This window comes from Apteryx rowi, unplaced genomic scaffold (assembly GCF_003343035.1).
Source record: "Apteryx rowi isolate R43461 unplaced genomic scaffold, aptRow1 scaffold_28, whole genome shotgun sequence".
NCBI lineage: Eukaryota > Metazoa > Chordata > Aves > Apterygiformes > Apterygidae > Apteryx > Apteryx rowi.
The window spans coordinates 3,923,237-3,942,235 of NW_020449196.1; the positions used below are offsets into that span (position 1 = coordinate 3,923,237).

General features: G+C 39.4%; 1 protein-coding gene across 1 annotated transcript in view; it reads right to left on the minus strand.

The window, feature by feature from the left end:
- Window positions 1-18,999, minus strand: part of NKD1 (naked cuticle homolog 1) — a 111,340-nt gene that overhangs the window by 9,574 nt on the left and 82,767 nt on the right. The window contains exons 5-7 of the mRNA XM_026068840.1: window positions 11,905-12,011; window positions 9,208-9,303; window positions 586-733 (exon numbers count right to left, since the gene is read on the minus strand). Coding sequence (XP_025924625.1) covers window positions 586-733; window positions 9,208-9,303; window positions 11,905-12,011 — 351 coding nt within the window. The remainder of the gene's footprint in view (window positions 1-585; window positions 734-9,207; window positions 9,304-11,904; window positions 12,012-18,999) is intronic.

The following is an 18,999-nucleotide window of genomic DNA, read 5'->3' on the forward strand; positions in this document are numbered from 1 at the left end:
ATTCTGTGATTCTGTGATTCTACTATTTCACTTCTTACAAGTTCTAGCAGAGTGCAAGAATTTAAATCAGAGGTATAATTTTTATGGTATTTTATCCTTACTGAGGTTCTAGCTTAGAAATAGCTACAGTGATAAAAGGTTATTTACACTGAACTATTTACTCTTAGCCAGCAGTGGTGATAGCTATGCACAAGCATAAAGCATTTTTATACTATTACAACTGTTTCCACACAAACTGAAGGCTGTAACTATACCAGCAGAGTTAAAGCAGTACAAATAYATAAAAAACTTAATTTGCTGCAGCATGCAAACACAATCACACAACACATGGGGTGTCACTGCTGCCAAGAGGAAACAATCAGTCAGGATGGGGACCTTAATTCATTTCAGAGACACTGAAAGGAGGATAGGCAATTTTGCACCTGAGATCTTAAATAGGTTCATGGGGACTAAAAAGCCCACAGAATTACCTGCCTTGAGTAACATATGTATTTATTTGTATTGACAGAATACAGAGATGGATCTTTAAGGGCTCCTTAAAGATGTTCAAAATCTTTTTTCAAACAGCTGATTGCACATGCTTACCAGAATGATTTAACAAGATACTCTTTTTCTTCTGGCTGCTGTCTGGTGCCACAGTAAGTTTCACTCGCAGAGTTTTGCTGGAACTAGGAGAATGGTTTACTGATGCATCAACTACTTCATAGATGGTATGAAGCAGGCTAGTAATATCCTAGGATATTGGATTGAAACACAAAAAGACACAATATTATGAAAGTGGTATGAAACCTACAGCTTTGATACATAGAACTATTTTGGACCTGGGACTATTAAATGCTGAAGTATCCTCAAAACTCACTGAATTTTAAAGGAGCAAAACTTGCTAGAACCTTAGAGGAAAGAATCCATTTCTCTCTTTTGTTAACCCCCATTTTTCCTAGTTTAGACTGTAATTTAACTGACAGTCAGAAGGAATGGTTCAAGCGGATCCATATTCTTCAGCATCAAATGATGTAAGATTTATGAAATGGGGCAAACGAGATCAAAATAATAACAAATTTATTCTTGCTCTCCAGACATACACTGTGAATTAGCCAAACTGTATTTCTTTCCTTTGGTTTCAACAGAACTGAGGGATAATTATTCATACTGCACTAAAAATTGAGTTCATATGATCAAAACAAACACAGCAACTGAAGAAATATGACATCTTCAGGAAATCTTACTACTTCTTGTTATTTTCTTGGGATAGCTAAATGGTAGATTGCATAGAGGAAAGCTAGTCAGAGATGTGGCAGGACCGTAAACCTTAGGTGTGGAATTAGATTAAATCTGAATGTCACTCTACCATACGTGTACTGTGGTCTAGCCTACTTTGCAAAATTCAAACCAATTCTAAACTTATATATGTGAACAACACAGATTATCCACTTTGGCCTATTAGGGAATATTCTTCATACACCTCCTTGAAGGCAATGGAACATGAACAAATGCTTAAGTGTCCGGCTACRTCAGAAGGAACCGTAGCCAATTTTGATAAGTCAGTTGTCTCCATTGGCCGGTAGGAGGAATACTATACTCCTCATCACTTAGCAGCTGGAGATGCTGGAAGTTCTCTGCTGTTTAACTAGTCCAGTCAAGTTTCAATAATGTACTACCTTAAACTGCCAGGATAAACAGGAAATCTCTTGGCTCATTATTTCTCCCCAAAGGGATTTCACCCAAATTTATCTTGGGCACCAACCTAGGGCCAAAGCATACTGGTCACTGAAGGCTATAAATATGCCATTCAATGTATAACTGAAAAGTTCTCCATGCTGGTCTTCCTGTTCCTTGATCTGTCCTAGGACCTATGCTCTTTCCAGATGCCTGCAAGCACAAAGGAAATATCCAAATCATCCTTTGTTAAATATAAATGGTTCTGAGGAAGATTAGGTCAGTTCAATAAAGACTCAAAAACTCTAGGATCTTCCTTTGCTCAGGGGTCATGCTCTTAACAATGGCAGCCTCAAAGTTTAGCAGGTCCTAAAGAGCCCTGGCAGCCGATATGCCATACACTCCTTGTTATCTGACCAGCTTTAAAGGAGACACAGAAATACTAAGCTCTGTTCACATAGAATATTTTGTCCTTAATAGACATTTAGAGAAATACTGACCTTATGGCCACCACAAATGATTTTATAGTAGATGATTTTCCAGCTCAACAGGCAGAATGACTAAATYCTAGAGGGCCCAGATTTTGTCTTAATATGTACCCTCTTAGCTTTCCTAAACTCAGTGGAATTTCTCCAGACTTGTGAGTTCAAGATCAAATATTCATAAAACAGAGAAGAATTTGTAGTCTCTCCTTTCTTTCCCTACTGAAATATTTTTTCTACCATTGCTGTAAGAGTCTCTGTATGTAGGCTGTCACTACCATGTCCATAGCTGCTTTCCATCCTCCTGACAAGAACTACTGTCTACAGCCTGTATGAGGAAAGGTTGCTCAGTGACAATCTGGTGGTCACCTCACAGCTCTTTAACACATCTCACTTCTCACACTTCCACCCTAATTTGAAACCTAGCCAGACCTCTAAATAGACACAGCACTATCTGTCAGCCAGCTTCAAAGGCTGGATTCTCATTGTATCTAAAAGAAAAATTCAGCCAGACAAGGACATAAATAGACAAGCAAACAAAACATCCATTGATGACACCATCTAGGAGCCTTGTGCTATAATCCTACACCTTCATAAACCAAACCTTCCCTTTCAGCAGAATACTTATGCACCATGATTATATTTAATGGGACCTCATACACTCAGCACTTTGGTGAACAGGCCCTTCCCAGACAGCCCTTAGCAAGCACTCTCCCCTTGTGCCCTGCTCTCCAGGCTGTGCTCGGCCAACGCTGCAGCTTTCTGCACAAGGCTGCTCTCAAGAGGTTGTTATCAATAACTCCTTCCTTGACAAGAATCTAACCCCCTCTCTTTTTTTCAGTGGCACCACAAGTTTGTGGTGCATGCATCAAAAATGTGGTACATATTTGTACAAGCTAATCATCTACTTTCTTTTTACTTCAACAGGCGAAGAGAAGTCTTTACTCCCACTGTCCTTTCGAATGATTTTTTTTCTGGTGGTGAGGTCTAACTTGCTGCCCCTGTATTTTCCTTTTGTTCTGTGTGGGTCTTTCTCAACAAACCACTTGTCTCAGCAGTTTAAAAAGTACTCCCAAATGCTGCCAAGGAAGGCCAGATGCAACACTTGTGTGACACCCACTTTGCGAGTCAGAAATATGTATGCACACACATCACATTAGGACAATTTACATCTCACAGCCAAACAGGCCTGAATTAACCCAAATCAATGTCCAGGCACCAGGAAGTTTAAGAGACTGCACAAAGGTATCAGAACACCTTGTGGTTTTGTAACTCTGCTGCTGTAGCATTTTGTTACAATTGTAATAGCTTCCTTCACAACAATCTGCTCTGCTGCGCATTTTGGAACTGAACCAACGTGGTCGTTGGACTGGATATATACCAAGTTCGAGGTCAGGAATATACATAAGTAACCACTTAATGCTTATGCTGATCTTTTAAATACCAACAGCAACATCTTTATTATAGGATTCATTTAGTTGTGGTCCTAAGTTGGGGTTGGAAGTGCTAGCAAACTGACAGCTCTGATTCAGTCAAACAAGTCTGCTCGGGTCACTCACCACTCGCCCATCTATCAAGCTTCTGGCCCAGTAGCTACCAGCTACTAGGCAGCTTGAACCTCCTGCTGCTTTGTAGTTATTTCTTCACAATTATAACATCCAAATTCCTGAGGCACTGATTTGGTAGGAATCAAAATAGTCATTCTTCTACAGGTTTTGAACTGTGATTGAAACCGTCTTCTCACAGCCCTTTTCTGGGCAGCTAATATGGTATTGGCTTCTTGCCAAATTAGTAGCACTAGACAACTACAACATACGTTACAAAATTTGTGTTTTATAGCCGTGCCTATAATTACCCCCAAAGGAATTTTCATCTTCCAGTAGGCCTGCCACGAGAGTGGGGCAATTTATGCTTCCCTTGAAACCTGTCACACTGAACATTATCTGAATTTAAATTCCTTAAAGAACTACCTACAACTGTTGACACAGCTTTACCTTCCACCCACCAGCTTGTACACTAGTGGTTTCACCTTCCTCAAGAAATTCAGTGTTAAGAATCAAGAATAAAAACTATTGAACTTTTTCTCTCTCCTGGTCCACCAACCAGCATGTCTCTTTTACCAAAGAAATCAACTTTTCTGCACTATGCGCTACAATTTTACTAGTTGCACGATTCTGCAACTGCTTTGTATAACTAAGGCCACTCAGCAGTTTCTGCACAAAAACTTTCATCTCACATTTCTCAAACTTCCTCCCTTTTTTCATGAAAAATAAACAAGAACATAATTTTCAGTTTCCCATTTTGCCCCAAATATTGTTTTTTACTGAAATATTTTAAATCAGTTTTAGTTAAAAATCATTGTAAATTTTAAAAAAGTATTTTAAAGAGGGAGGAGAAATAATAACACAAAAGATATTTCTCCTTTATAGTAAATTAATGATATTTAGTGGGCAAGTAGCCTGTGTGAGTCCAAATGACTTCTGAAGGGCTTCTGGTGTGCAGAATTTCTACTGGAATAGCTATTTTAATCAAGTAAGAAAACTGAAACTGTGATATTTTTCTTCAAAGAGAAAAACAAAGGCTTTCTGGGTAGCATCGAAGCAGCCAGCACATGCCATACCCAGATTGGTTTGTGTCTTGCTTACAAGACTACAGTTGTTTTTTCTAGGGCTGAAGGATTTAACAGTGTTAATCTTCACGTTTTTCACATCCTATTTTATCAAAGAGCTAATACAACAAAGTATGTTAAAAAGAGCAACTTTAACAGATTGCCAGAAATATTCACAGTAGAAATACCCAAAAACGTGCCGTTAAGGCCACACATGTATGGTGCACGCCAGAATATATTACAGGTCTCTGGTGGGAGACGGGTGGGAATTCAGAACATCCAGGGACACTAATGGGCCCACAAAAAAGAGAAAGAACAGGTGACATTTATCACTCCTAACAGTATTCAGTGACAGTATTCATCACTCCTTACAGAACTCATGTTACTGAGAAAGTCCTCATTCCAGGTATTAATTTTTTGCTTCTAAGAAATATTAATGGTAGAGGAATACCCCTTTTTTCCAGCCTTAGCATAGCTTCTCAGCAGAGGACTAGCTGTTAGCAAACTACGGATTCTCCCGAGGAAACTAAGAGGCTTTTCCAGCTTAATTAATGTAACAGAACAGGACATTTGCACAAAAGAGATAGATAACCAATGAGTTTAACACTGAGAAGAAACATTTAATTTGGTTCTTTGTAACAAAAAAGTTAGTAGGATTTTTTCTTAAAATTTCTCTCTGGTGCAAATTCACCAAATCTAATGGCTTCCAATGATGGGCCCTCTGATACGGACAGGCACCACTCCTCTATCTGTCGGTTCCGTTGCTGATCTTGAATTAACACAATAGTGACAAACGCAGCAAAAAAACAAGTTTCAAGAGAAGGGCCAGGTTGATAAATCATAGCCCCAGAAAAGCCAGTGCCCTTCCCCAAGTCAAAGATTTGGTGCTGAGTTTTGAATGCAGAAATAACCTCAAACCTTCTCAGTCATGAAAGGACATGAGCAAAAATAATCAAAAAGAAAAAAAAAAAGAGGAAATGTAAGAGAGAAATTGGGTATTTAAAGTAAGATACAAGGAACATTTTTAACGTTAAAAATAGATGAAGAGAAACATCAATACGGGTTCATTATCTTTCCCTCAGAAAAGTACAAATGCCTCATTTAGAAGTTTGTTTGTAGTCTCATTTTTACATACAGCAGGACGTTTTTATTGAACCATCAGCTTTGTTTGATCACTTCCATTTTTGAATCATTCTTATTAAAGGAGCGTCACCTGCTAACTACTCAACAACTAGTCCAGAAGAAATTCCCTTTCTTTTTACTCCTGACAAACAACTTTCTGGTGTGTTTATTCCTGTGCAGCCACTCACCAAAGAAACTAAATTTAACGAGAACGAACTGATCGCCAAAAAACAGCTGGTGTTTTTAAAGCATAATTACATTCAAAGAGCTCAGCATAAAACCTCATGGATGAAAACACATTAGCTCAATTAGCTAAGTTTCAAGTCCGATTACAAATAACTGTGTGAAGATAATTACAGTGCAGCTGCCAGTTCTAAAAAGGCCTTACAGTACATAATGAATTGTACTCTTAACAGTCTATGGAATGAAGGGAAATGTTATTAGGCAACTTTTGTAATACATATATTAGAGCAGGAAAGTTATCTCCTACTACACCAAAAGGACAAAAAATGGCCTTCTTAAATGACAGTGAAAACAGTATTTTAAAAACAGATGGTTGCTAATTTTATAATTTGCCATCCCAATAATTATGCTTTCATAACGGGTGTATCCCTGCAAGAAGCATGACTAGATCTGAATTTCTAATTATAAGGACTAGGGAGTAAGTCATACAGACTCTAGGAGGAAATCAAAGCAGTATTAAGTTCTGAAGATGTTGTTTAGATCCAGAAGAAATTTCACTAAGATGGAATTTGAATGTTCTTGCGGTGATCTGTCATTGTGTAAAACCCAAGGGAAATTTTGTCCAGTAACTAAATCCACATCTTATTTACAATTTTCAAACATTTTAATGAAAAAAGCATTTAGYGCATTTGCAAAAAATTGCCCCACCTACATGTCTTTTATAAAGTCAATTTAACACTGTGTATTCCTTTAGAAACTCTCTGGACATAAAGACCAAGGTTTTAAACACACAGTGACTTTGAACCAAATGAAATGGATGAGAGCAAGTCCTTTCCTTTTTCAGTGTCTCACTTTTCCAGCACAAACAAGGACGCTAATGCTGACTTCCCCTTGTAAAGCACTTCAAGATCTACAGAGAGAAAACTGACTTAAGAGCGTGACATCCAATTTTATCTCCAACTACAGTTGGAGATAACTGTAGTTAATCCAACTACAAATMCAGGAGACAGTCCAGTAAAATTTTCAAAGCAGGGGTAAAGTTTCACACTAAGCTTTTCTCACCAGAATACTGGACCTTTGCTCAGACCAGCTGGCTGGTTCTGAAAGCATTTTCATCAGCCCTCTACTACTTACAAATCAGCCCGCTTCCTTGGAGTGGACTCCACGAAAGAGCTGTCCCTTCCGCCCCTATCCCGCAATGTGCCTCACATACTTTTAACTCAAAGCATGTGTCCCATTCGCTTTAACTGAAACTGTTCATGTGTTTAACATTCCCCATTGCTATGTCCTTTGCTGGATCAGGAGCAGAACTGCTTAACAGACTGCAGGATCAAGCCCACTATTTKGAGTCACCTCTCGGGGGCTAACAAAATGAGAAATTCTACATCATATGATGAGACTGAAATTCCTTTTTGTAGCCCATGTTATCTATGAGCTGCTATCATTAGTCAACATTAGTTGCACAAACAACTCTTAAATTGCATCTGGATTCAACCAAGGACAACCAGCAAGATGGGTTATACAAATGGCACTGGAACAGCTCGCAAAAGTGTGTAACATAACTGGAAAACTCTGCAATGGTGCATACTATTTGTTTCTATCTTTGGTCTCACGTAAAGAGCTGAAAATTATCAACCTATTTGGTCCCTTGGTTAAAAGAATTTTTTTTGGCATGGGTTCAAGCCTGAATATAGCAAGCTCCAGACCTCAGAGCAGTATAATTTTCAATCCCTGCACAGATTTGGTTTCACTTAAGCTGCAGTCTGCTCTTCTAGCAGGGAGAGGTAGAATTTGGCTGTAATATATTTTCTAAGTACAGTCAAATTAAGCTCTTTGGTGTACCACATAATCACAAATAATTACTGTATACATACTTAAAAGCATATTCTTGTTATGTTCAGCACATGGAACTCCCACTGACATTAATGGGAATTCCATGCCTGAACGTAAAGAACACCCATGTGTGTGGGTTTGGGTTTTTTTGTTTTTTTTCCTATTCTTGAGAGTCAAGATAATCTTCTAAGTAAGGCTTAGCCTTGGGTCTCAAAAGATGGGGGTTCAATCTGCCATGAGGTTCTTGTGTGACTTCAGGCAAGTTACTTAATTTTTCTGGGCTCAGTTCCCCATACATTAACAAAGACAATATTTTTTTTTTCTCCTTCTTGCCCTCTCTCTATATTTCTCAATGATGCTCACAATATACATGTCAAAACCCCTGAATAACCATCACATTTGGCAATTTGCTCATAAATGCCAAAAGAGACTTGCTTCAGTCTTCTAGGAAAAAAAATATGCTGTCATTTGATGTYTAATGCCACTACACTTTCAGTATTTACCCTACTCCTTTCAGTCAGTAATTTTCATAGATCAGCATAAGAGCCAGAGACAGAAACTGTCAATTTTCAGCTGATTATCTGAAGGCATGAGAGCCAGTAAATATGCTTCTCAAAAAATCAATGCCAATACAGTGCAGTAAATCTCAGTAAAAGACACTCTTCTAGAAATACTATTCAATCTTGATAGAAATAGTTCTGAAAATAGACTGTATTCTAATCTATATATCTATACTGATGTGACCTTCTTATTTACACAGGAAATATAAGTTGAAGACACCCCAACAATACAAGATACACACAGATATTCTTTTGACAGCCATTCACTATGGTCCTCCAGCAAGCATCACCAATGTTATTTATACTTGGAGAGAGAAGGCAGAGATCATGGCCTAATATCCGTGAAAACAACAGAATAGTATAGTTAGTACTACTGGAAAGAATTTCAGAAAGCAAACTTGCTATTTGGTTAGCTTCACTCTGAAACGCCGACAGGAACCAGAACAATATACATTTGCAGGGGTTTATTTTGACAATGTGTTTAGTGGTTCAGTTGTTTCAGATATTWTTCCCCCTCAAATGCCAGTACTATTTTTTAAAGGCTAATCCCAGATATTAAACAGCAACAGGCTTAAAAAGTGGTACAGTATGTCTGAAAAGAGTAAACTACTGGTGGGATTGTTTCTAGGAGGGAAGGGTCCATGGAAACTGCTGTTTGAGTTGGCAGGATACCTTTATTTCATAGAAGAAAAAATGTTCCTGTTATAAAACACTTCTCGTGTTAGCAACGCTGCACACAAAGGGGCAGCTGTACTTTGCTTACCTCGCGGGTGACTCTTCCGTTGTTATCAAAGTCATAGAGTGTGAAGGTCCACTCTTGCCTGTTATCTTCCTCTACAGACACATCACATTGCAATTCCTAAGAAACATGCAAAGAGCAGCTGATTACCTAAAGCAAAAGGCCTGTTTGCAGAGGAGACACTGTAGAAGGAGGCTGCTTCCCTCCTCACTCCCTCGCGGGAGGAAGCCTCAGGATACGTCCCAGGAGGCCTCGGTCCACCACGCTGAAGGAGCCTCACTGCAAGCACGGGACAACCCTAATGCCCTCAGGCTAGACTCCTGGCAATCTGCAAGATGCTTTCTGCTTCATTGTAGGAAACACAAAAAGATACAAGAAAACTACTCCCTGAAGCTGTTGGAATATAGTAAGATTTACCACTAAAATGTGAGAAGAAAACTCTGCTTAACTCAGGAGGAGCAAGATAACAGAAACAGACTCACAATATGAGGTAGCATYGCACAGAGCCAGGAGCAGTCATTAGCCCAAAGCGGACATGTGGCACAAGTCCCATCAGCGAGCCCTGTCCMTGACACAGATATCTGACCTGCAGGGGTTGGCAGAGTTCACAGGGTTCAGCGTCATGCCGCCGCAGTTCCCAAAATGGAGCCTGGCTGGAAACCGGCAGGTAAGAATGACCTGGGAGTGGTGCCCGACTCTTATTTTAGCTGGGCTTCTGCTAGTGAGAATGTGATCTGGGGAAAGCCTGAAAGAATCAATTTGTTCAAGGAAAAAAAATTCCAAAAACCAAACCCAAAACTTCAGCCAAGAACAAAGGATGCACTTTGCCTGACTCCAGTCACCTGGGTGTAAATTGTTTGCTTTCGCTCAAGACGGTGCAATCAGACTCACCCAGAGCCACAACAAGGCAACACAGAGAAGTTACAGTGCAATTAAAATGAAAGCCACTGTATGCAAGTAAAATAAACAGCTCCAAATAGCTTCAGCATGATAGAGCTCAAAATACCTGGTTGATCTTCTGACTTGAAACCAATTCCCTACAGCAGTTACGGGCACCCCCTGTCCCCTGCCGAGTTCAAAGGCAGGCTTCTCCCTGTCGTAACAAGCCTGCCTGAAAGCTGCCAAGTGCCCCACACTCCGCTGTGGAAACACAGTTTCGTATTACACAAACATTCCCAGCACCTTTAAGAGCCAAATCACATCCACCTCAGATTTAGACCTCTGGTCTCGACACTTGCATTTCTGATTCTTTTATACTTGGCCATAAAATGAAAATGTTTACCAATCTCTTAGCCCCTAGCTGACACAGTTGGAAAACTTTGATTTGTAGAACAAAGGAAAAAATATCAATACTTGGTTTCTTGCTGCTTATTAATAGTTCCCTGTCCCATGCTGCCTAACATAACATCTTTACGTGAGGATGTGCTTTGCTTCGTTAAGAGCCACGGCAATCTTCCCTGCATTAGTCATGGAGCCTGGTACCAAGTGCTAACCTTTATGGCATGCCAAGAACTACTTGGGAACAAACGTGGGCTTTGCTGGGACGGTGCAGTTCCAGCTCCACTGGCACCGACTGTGTGGACAGGTGCCCTCCAACAGTCAAATATCAGGGCACTGGTAATTGCAATTTATCATGCCTTTCCTGTGTGCAAATGTCTGCTCCTCAAGGTAGAATATAAAATGTGCCTACAAAAAGAGATATCCCTGTGCAAAAAAGGCAGGAACAAAAGTCACCTCCACCCACAAGGCACACAAGCACATAGCAACACCTGAACTGCATACGGGAGAGCTACTGCCTCTTAATCAGCCTTAAAACAGTAAAGAGTAAATTGTACCAGATTACTAAACCTTCTCAAGAGAAGGAAATGAAGACTGCAGCCATGCTGCAAGGTGGCTGGATGGTCTTTTAAACAGTACTGGAGGAACGCGAAGCTCATTAATGTGACAGGCTGACAGCCCTGAAAGGTAGAAGTTTGCCATGTCTGCGAGYGCAGAGAGATGAAAACTCTTCCTGTTGATTGCCAGTACCAGAGTATCTTTCTGTTCACCAAGACAGACAACCCTCTAGCTGGATGACAGCATGTTTCAATACTCATATTTATTAAATTGCTCCCTATATAAACAAAACCTGCCAACTATGCACAATGTCTGGCAGTTTTATGATGTTTATAAGTCTACAAGGAAATAGACCATCCGACTCATTCCCCCCCGGATCCTCTTCCTCCTCCCATCTGATCAGAGGGATTTCCAGTGTGGTAGATCAAGGTTACTTCACTTTGGAGGCCCAGGCACAGAAGACTGGTGGTTAAGTAAGCTCTCACTAACATCTTTTACACTAGGAAGATTTAACCAAGTGCAATCGTCCACGAAAACCAATCTAAAGATTGGATAACTCAGTGGGTGCATAGTAAATTACTTCTGAAAGGATCACAGGTAGAGGATGAAAACAAACAGCTTTCCTTACTCTACATTTCAGAACCTGCCAAGGGATCATCACCTTTTGATTCTATCCAAACTTGGAAATAAAACTCAATAGTCACCAMGTAAGGAATGATTCCACTGATAGTAAGATGCAGACTCGTGCCAATTCCACTCCCTCAGGTACCCATTGCAATCAACAGGAGCTACACACAGGCATCACAGGGCACTATTTGGGCCACAGGTTATTTATCTACCTTAATTACGTTAGTACAGTGAAACTTGAAAATATAGAGGACTTACTTCAAATTTTAGTTGCTTCTTGGAACCTGTGCGTGTGTCGCTTTCTTTTTCCACTTTCTTTTCATCTCCACTGCAAACTCCATCTGTCTTCTCTGGAGGCAAAGCCACTGCAAAAAATGTGTTTAAGAAAAAAACTCTCATAAGGGAATGTCAAAGTAGTATTATATTTGCAAATCAGTCTTCCTATTTAGTGTGAAAGTGATTTCAACAAACTTGTATGCGAGGATCATTAAACTTGATTTGCCTTTGTGTTCACTGCACATCTGGGATTATTTCAGCAGACAATCTACCACCACCTCTTGGTACCCAGCCTCTCCTACTAACCTTGCTAGAGTCAGAGGAGGTTCAAACACCGTATTATGAGAATATAAACTAGCAGAACCATTACTGTAAACAAGTTGAATAATTCTGCAAAACACTGAAGGTTTGTGACATGCAAAAAACACACTGCATTCACTGAAAGGTTAAGCAGTATTTTTTTTTAAATATGCCTGAAAAAATATATTTCACCTATGCACTTGCATAATTCAATAGCACTGAGAAACAGTATCAGCATTAACATATATCCAACTCTTGTTGAGGAATAAACGACAAAATGCCCAGGAACTTTATAACTCAGCCATAAACCTATGCCTTTGGCTCGTAAAGAGGCACTCAGCCCTGCAGGTAATGAAGCACAATAGCTCAAGAAAAGGAATTCTATATTCTATATTTATTAGACCTATGAAAACACACAGAGATTTTCAGCCCTGCTCTCAATTTTTTTAGATATGTTTTTTCATATCCAAGTGCTTCTGCCAATAATATTACGCCCATACTCTGTTATGCATATCAGTAATCCTGCCTACCTCCATAAAATAGAAGACAGATTACAAGAACGTAGGCCTTAAAGTCTGCATTTTTCTCTTGCAGTGTGGCATTTGCATTTATCCAATACATTTATCCTAATGCTATGTAGGAACCATTTCTTGGGGATGCCTCTGTAAGTAAGATCTCACATAAGCGCCAATTCAGTAAAGTCAGATTCCTTACAAAAAGGGAAACATGATCCCTTTCACTTCAGAGTAAGTCATTTCAAACGGGGTTTACTCTCTGGCTCTGCTGGTGTTCAGCGTTACTGAGGTGCCTCCCAAGCACTCTCCCAGGAAAGTAAGGCACTACCACACCAGACAAGGCAGTTGTATTTGCCATTTTTCAACATTTTCTTGCACAAATCGGAGCAAGCAGTTTAAAAAATCTCCCCTTACCATAGCTTTACACTCTCAGAAATTCCAAAAGCTAAGGTTTCTGTCATAACACTCAGACTGCCACACTGCAACGTATCACATTGTCTAGTCTTACTTCTTTGTTTAAATTTAACACTTTTTTTTTTTTTTTTTGAAATCTGTGGTATACTACAAAGACCCCAGATATGCAGTAAAGACAAGGGAGCAATGAGGTAGAAACCTTAACCTTTGGAATTTCCCGACTTTGATATTTACGGACAGTTTTGATGTTACACCAATGCCAGCTTCCACAGACAGACGCACAATGTACTGTACAAATGCAAATAATCGCGCAGTTTATGATATACAACCAATACACTTTGATTTCTACTACGAGCCTTGCTTGGATTCCCTACACCACACACAAGCTAAGGAGGAAGGTCAGCTCAAGCAAGAGAAAGTTCACCTCATGACAGTACCTTTCCTTGTCCATCTAACTGGGTGTTACTGGACAAGCAGGGACTGTTTATTAGGAGGTTTTTGTACAATGCTTACCATAATGAATACACATATTATAACACATATTACTTATGATACAGAATTCTGAAGTATATCTGAATAACAGCCATATACCTTATACTCCCTTTGTCCATAAACACAACTCCATGTTCTTGGAAATTCAAAGCTAAGACCAAAAAAAAGACCCCCATAAAACAAACAAAAAAGACCACATCTGGAAACAGTTTAAACAATCTACCTTTATCCAGCCTTGCAGCTTCATTCTAAAAGCAACTAGAAATGAAAAGGTAACAAGGGCCTTCATAAGGACAGTTACATTATCAGAGGTTCTTTGCAACTATTAAATATGTCCCTAGATTTTGAGTGGCTCATTTGTATCAGTGACCAGTTTCTCACAGGAATGGATCTAACCAAACTAATAGACACACTTGTTGTGAGGGACTTTCGCAGCTTCACAATCAATCGCTAGGGACTGTGAAGTGAAAGCTGGGCTAGTATGACCCTTAGCTCTTTGGAATAATGGACAACCAACTGAAAAGAACTTCTGCATCTATTATCACACATACTTTTCAACATATAAATGTACATAATGGCCAAAAGACTTCTACACTGTTCTTTTGTCCATTAAGGCTGTAGCTCAGCATCCCAGGCAACATTAGGCTGAGAGAATTGAGGAGCAGATCCTGTAAAAGGCGAATATTCCCTGCCCCAACGTTCTTTGCTGGTTTTTTCCGTCCAAGTGAAGTGTCTTATCAAGTATTCTCTGATTTCACTTGTGTGCTCTTCCACTGCAAGTTACTCACGTGTGCAAAGAGCACCCTTAGCTGGGTGGTTCAGCGAGAACAGAGCCACTACCACTGAGTCACCTTTGGGCTTCAAGAACTGCACTTCCACTGGCATGTTCAATAACCTTTCCAGGTGGAGAGTATGCGAGTTGAAATAGGAAGCTTTCACTTTAATGTATTATTTATGTAACAGAGGAAAAAATGTGCTCTGACAAATTAGCTTTCTCAAAAAACAAGAGTTCAACTATTGGGGAAGGAGGGGATACATCTTGCAGTACACTCCTTCAGAGAGTTTAAATACTGTATGCCAGAAATTATCCTCTTCGAGCTTCGCTGACCTTTGATCTGAAGAACTCACTGGCCTTGCTGCTCCAGGGAATTATCCTTTGAAATCAGTTACTCATTTCTGAGCTCAGATGAAATGGGGAAATCTGGTGATCTCATCTTGATGTCAGGTTTCATTCAGCAAAAAAAAAGTCGTCTAAATGAAGAGACTTTAAATGGGAATATGGATGTATTAAAATAATACATATGGGTGATCAAAAAATGTGCCTGTGCATATATCCTTGGTTGCCTTATGCAAACCTAATGAACATTAAAAAATACATACTGGAATACGACTGTTTTTGTCTGAAAAGAGCAGTATATATGTTTGTATCTTGTTTCTATACTTAATTTTGACTATTGACACGCTGCTCAACTTCATGAAGGCTACAAACACATGCTGAAGCTACTTATAAATAAAATGAGAATGTCTGCTTGGGACAGTTAAAACTGGCAGCCTGTAAACAGAGATCCATGAGCAAGCTGCATGCCAAGGTTCAGATATATTCACAATGTGAACTTCCTTTCAGCTCTGCCAATGATATTAAACTAGACCAGACAAGATTGCTATCTCAAAGGACTGTGGAGAATTAATAGACTTGTGTTTCCAAAGTCTAGGCCATCAGAAACAGGTCCGTGTACAATATATCATCTGTACAAAAATACTTACTTACCTCCCCACTCAGATAACAAGTCCTGACAAAGAGAATGTACTATATAGACAAATACACAGAGAAAGCTACCCTTGTTGTTGTGGGAATCCACAACTGGAAAAAAATGTATATTTATTACTTCTCATGGGAATAACCATATGCTCTCAAAAACAATGTTCCATAGCAGAATGTTTCATGAACTGAAATACTGCATATGTTTTCTTTATGATGTTCTCTTTTCTTGTTCATTATTAATGGTCTTGTATCCACTTCTATAACCTTAAGACACTATAAAAATGCGTCTGGACAATATTTGAAATTGGAAAGACAATAAAGGAAAAATATTAACTTGGAAAAATTGTGAAATACCATTCTTTCATGAAAAACAAACTGACTGGCTTAAGTGTACTAGCAGATGTTTCTCTCTAAGGATTGTTAATTACTACCACCCAATTGCTCATAATTGAAGTGGGGGAGGAAGAGAAGGAGAGAATGAACACCATTTTAAAGGTATTAAGACTCATCCCTGAAGAATTAGGTCTTTTTTCAAAGGTTTATTCATCCTTAAGAAAAGAAGTGGGTAATAATTCTAACTGCTCCTTAGGAATCACCAAAAAAATCACGGAAATGAGGTAAAATTGATTGCTGTGCTGAGTGTACTAAGTCAGTATAGAATATTACGCTTCAGACAGCCAAACATTCTTCACTCACCCGTCTTACATCTTGGAATAAGGTAAAAAAATCAGAAAGCCAAAACAGAGCTGCAGTCAAGATGAAAAGTGAGTGTTTAACTTTCACCGTCATTCGGGTGGCTTGTCATTTCAGGTTTCTCAAAGCCCCATTCAAGCAAAGCACCATACTTCATAGCAAATGATCTTCCTTCTCAAAATACAGACATAGTTTCACTTTTTTTTCAGCTGCACCAAGCATTTTAGTTGGCAGGATTAAGAGAATCTTGTAGCCAGAAAACAAAAAAGGATGCAACTCCAGTGGATGCTCAGGTCTAAGTTACAGCTACTTAGTCAAAATTTGCACAGTAGTTATGAGAATTCAGGCTAAAGATGAACTACTTCAGAGCCTGTTTGGTATGGCAGTTATTTAGAAAGGTATCAGATGGATCACAGTGCCCTAGCTCGGAAAGTAGAACTACAGGAGAAGCTATGAAATTAATGTCAGGGTCATTACCATGTAATTTTTGAGAGAAAGCAGAATAAAAGTAAAATTGGAGAACTGACGAAAACGCCACCTATGAAATTCAGCATCTGGCATATGTGAAACAAAATCCTTTGAAGTGGAATATTATTAGTTTTCCCCTAAAACTGGATAGACTGGATTCCATAGCAATGCTTTAAAAGGACTAGCAGAAGCAATGGGACAACCAAATTGCATCTACGTGGGCAAAAGCAACAAACCACACATTAGAATCTGGGACTTGTGGGGGAGTAGGATAAAAGGAAAACTAAAAAATGAATAGAAATAACAAGAAAAAGAGATGAAGACGTGAGCACTTCTGTAAAAGCTCAAACTGAACTTCAGTATCAATATTCAGCTGGTGGAATTGAGCATCGAAGAGCTGGTCCAGCCGAGCTCAGTAGTAAAATTCCTATTGATGTCAACAGGGTAAGGGTTTCACTTCAAATTTATAGACCTAGCAGATGCAGCAGAATGTAAAGTCAGAGACTATGACGACAGAAGGGATAGAAAAAGAACTGTGCTTCTTTTCCTGAAGTCTGATGTCTAAATTATCTGGTTCTGTCAACATCTTTTCATTGCAAATCAGGTTTGACAAACATGACTGACATTCTTTGCTGACTGCACAATGACAAACGGAGCAATAATAACTATGCTTGAAAGTCCAAATTGAGAAGTCCTTTAATCAAACAATCGCATTCACATTCAGATTTCACTTTCAAGTTCTCCTGGAGGCCATGAATACAGAAACATCACCCCCCTTAGGCACACATTGCATCTTTACTTCAGAGTTGAATGAAATACATCTCTGAGGGAAACAGCTTTGCTTCTGTGAAGGTCCTCTTCTCCAGCAGCAAATAAACACATGCAGAATAGGACCAACAGGCAAGTTACACTCCCGGTCCACAGTCACAAGAGGAAGCACATAGAAAACTAGGCTCATCCTGGGTCAGTGCCAAACGTGTGTATTCAGCTTTCTCTGGCTGAAAGCTGAAGCTGATGAATTAGACACACCCTTCAGAAGGACGAGGCTCAAGCTGCCTTCTCTGAAACTTACTGCGGGGAAATTAATTGTTCTTTTTAAGTGCAGTGGTAGCAGGCAAAACCAATTTAACAAGAACTGTACCAGTGGTGCTTCATACTAGTCTGGGTTAGACATTCAACCTGAAAACACGGAGAGAAGTCATCTTGTTCTATTTCACTGCTTCTTGATGGTCACAACACAAATTAAAGATTCAATTATAGACCACAGAATGGAAGGAAAAAGAAGATTCATGGTGTCACAAGACCTACTGCCAGCTCCCTATCAAGGGGAACTGATTAAGCACAGAACACCAAACAGCGGGGCTGTGACTCAGGCTGTGTGACGGCTCACAACAAACAAAAATAGACAAACAAAATATGTTTGAATCATTCAGGCATCAGATAATGATTCTGACTGACTAGTCACCACTAGGACATTTGGGAATTGCTGAACAAGTTCACTCAAATGCGATCACACAACAAATTCTCACCTGAATAAACAATACTCAGRCTCACAGATCTGTGCAGCAACACCTCCCTCAAGCTTCGATTCCTATTGCCAGTCCCAAAAATTTGACACATACAAATAGAAGTATTTTCCAACTTTGATACATAAGCACAACAAACTTCTGTTTAGGTTTGGTTTCTTGTTTTGGTCATTGCTTGGGGGTGGTGGTGGGTTTTTTGGTTTTTTTTTTCCTAAGGAAATATTTCTATTATCTCTCTACCAAAAAAAGGATTGCAGTGAGGGCATGCATGCAAAGGACAATACTGCCTCCTTTGGCTAGCTAGCCAATATCTCATATGCATTTAAACACTAAACCTGGACTTCCCACACACTGCTTTTAACAAGGGAGTTGCTGAATTTTGCCAGATTACAATTCTCTTTCCCAATTAGTTCCCCAACTGGCTGTATTTCATCAACAGCAACTGCCAGATTAAGTGCCTTACTTGACCATCTTCACCCAATATACTTTGATGTTCAGTTCTCAAGCTTCAAAATACCTTTTGGATGAAGATCAGACAGCACTAAACAGAATTACTAATTAATTAAGCAAAGTTAAATTTTAAACACTGTTTGTTGTGTTAGCCAAAAGCCTGAACAGAACAGCCTTTTTTTTCCCTTCCTCATCGGAGATCAAAGGAAATCATTTCTCCTTCCCCTCCCCTATCTAAAAAAGGGGGGGGAAATCTCTAAGTTTTGGTCAGAATAGTTCAGGATGATACCTGCAGTAGCAAGATTTGTGTTTGATCAGTGGGCATATCAAAAGCCACATTATCAGAATGCAATCTGCTATAACAATCTATGTCATTTAATAGAGGAAAATGCTTAAGTCAAAACTGTCACTTTCATAYGGACCACTTATCAGCTTCTAATAGTATTATGTGTCCCTG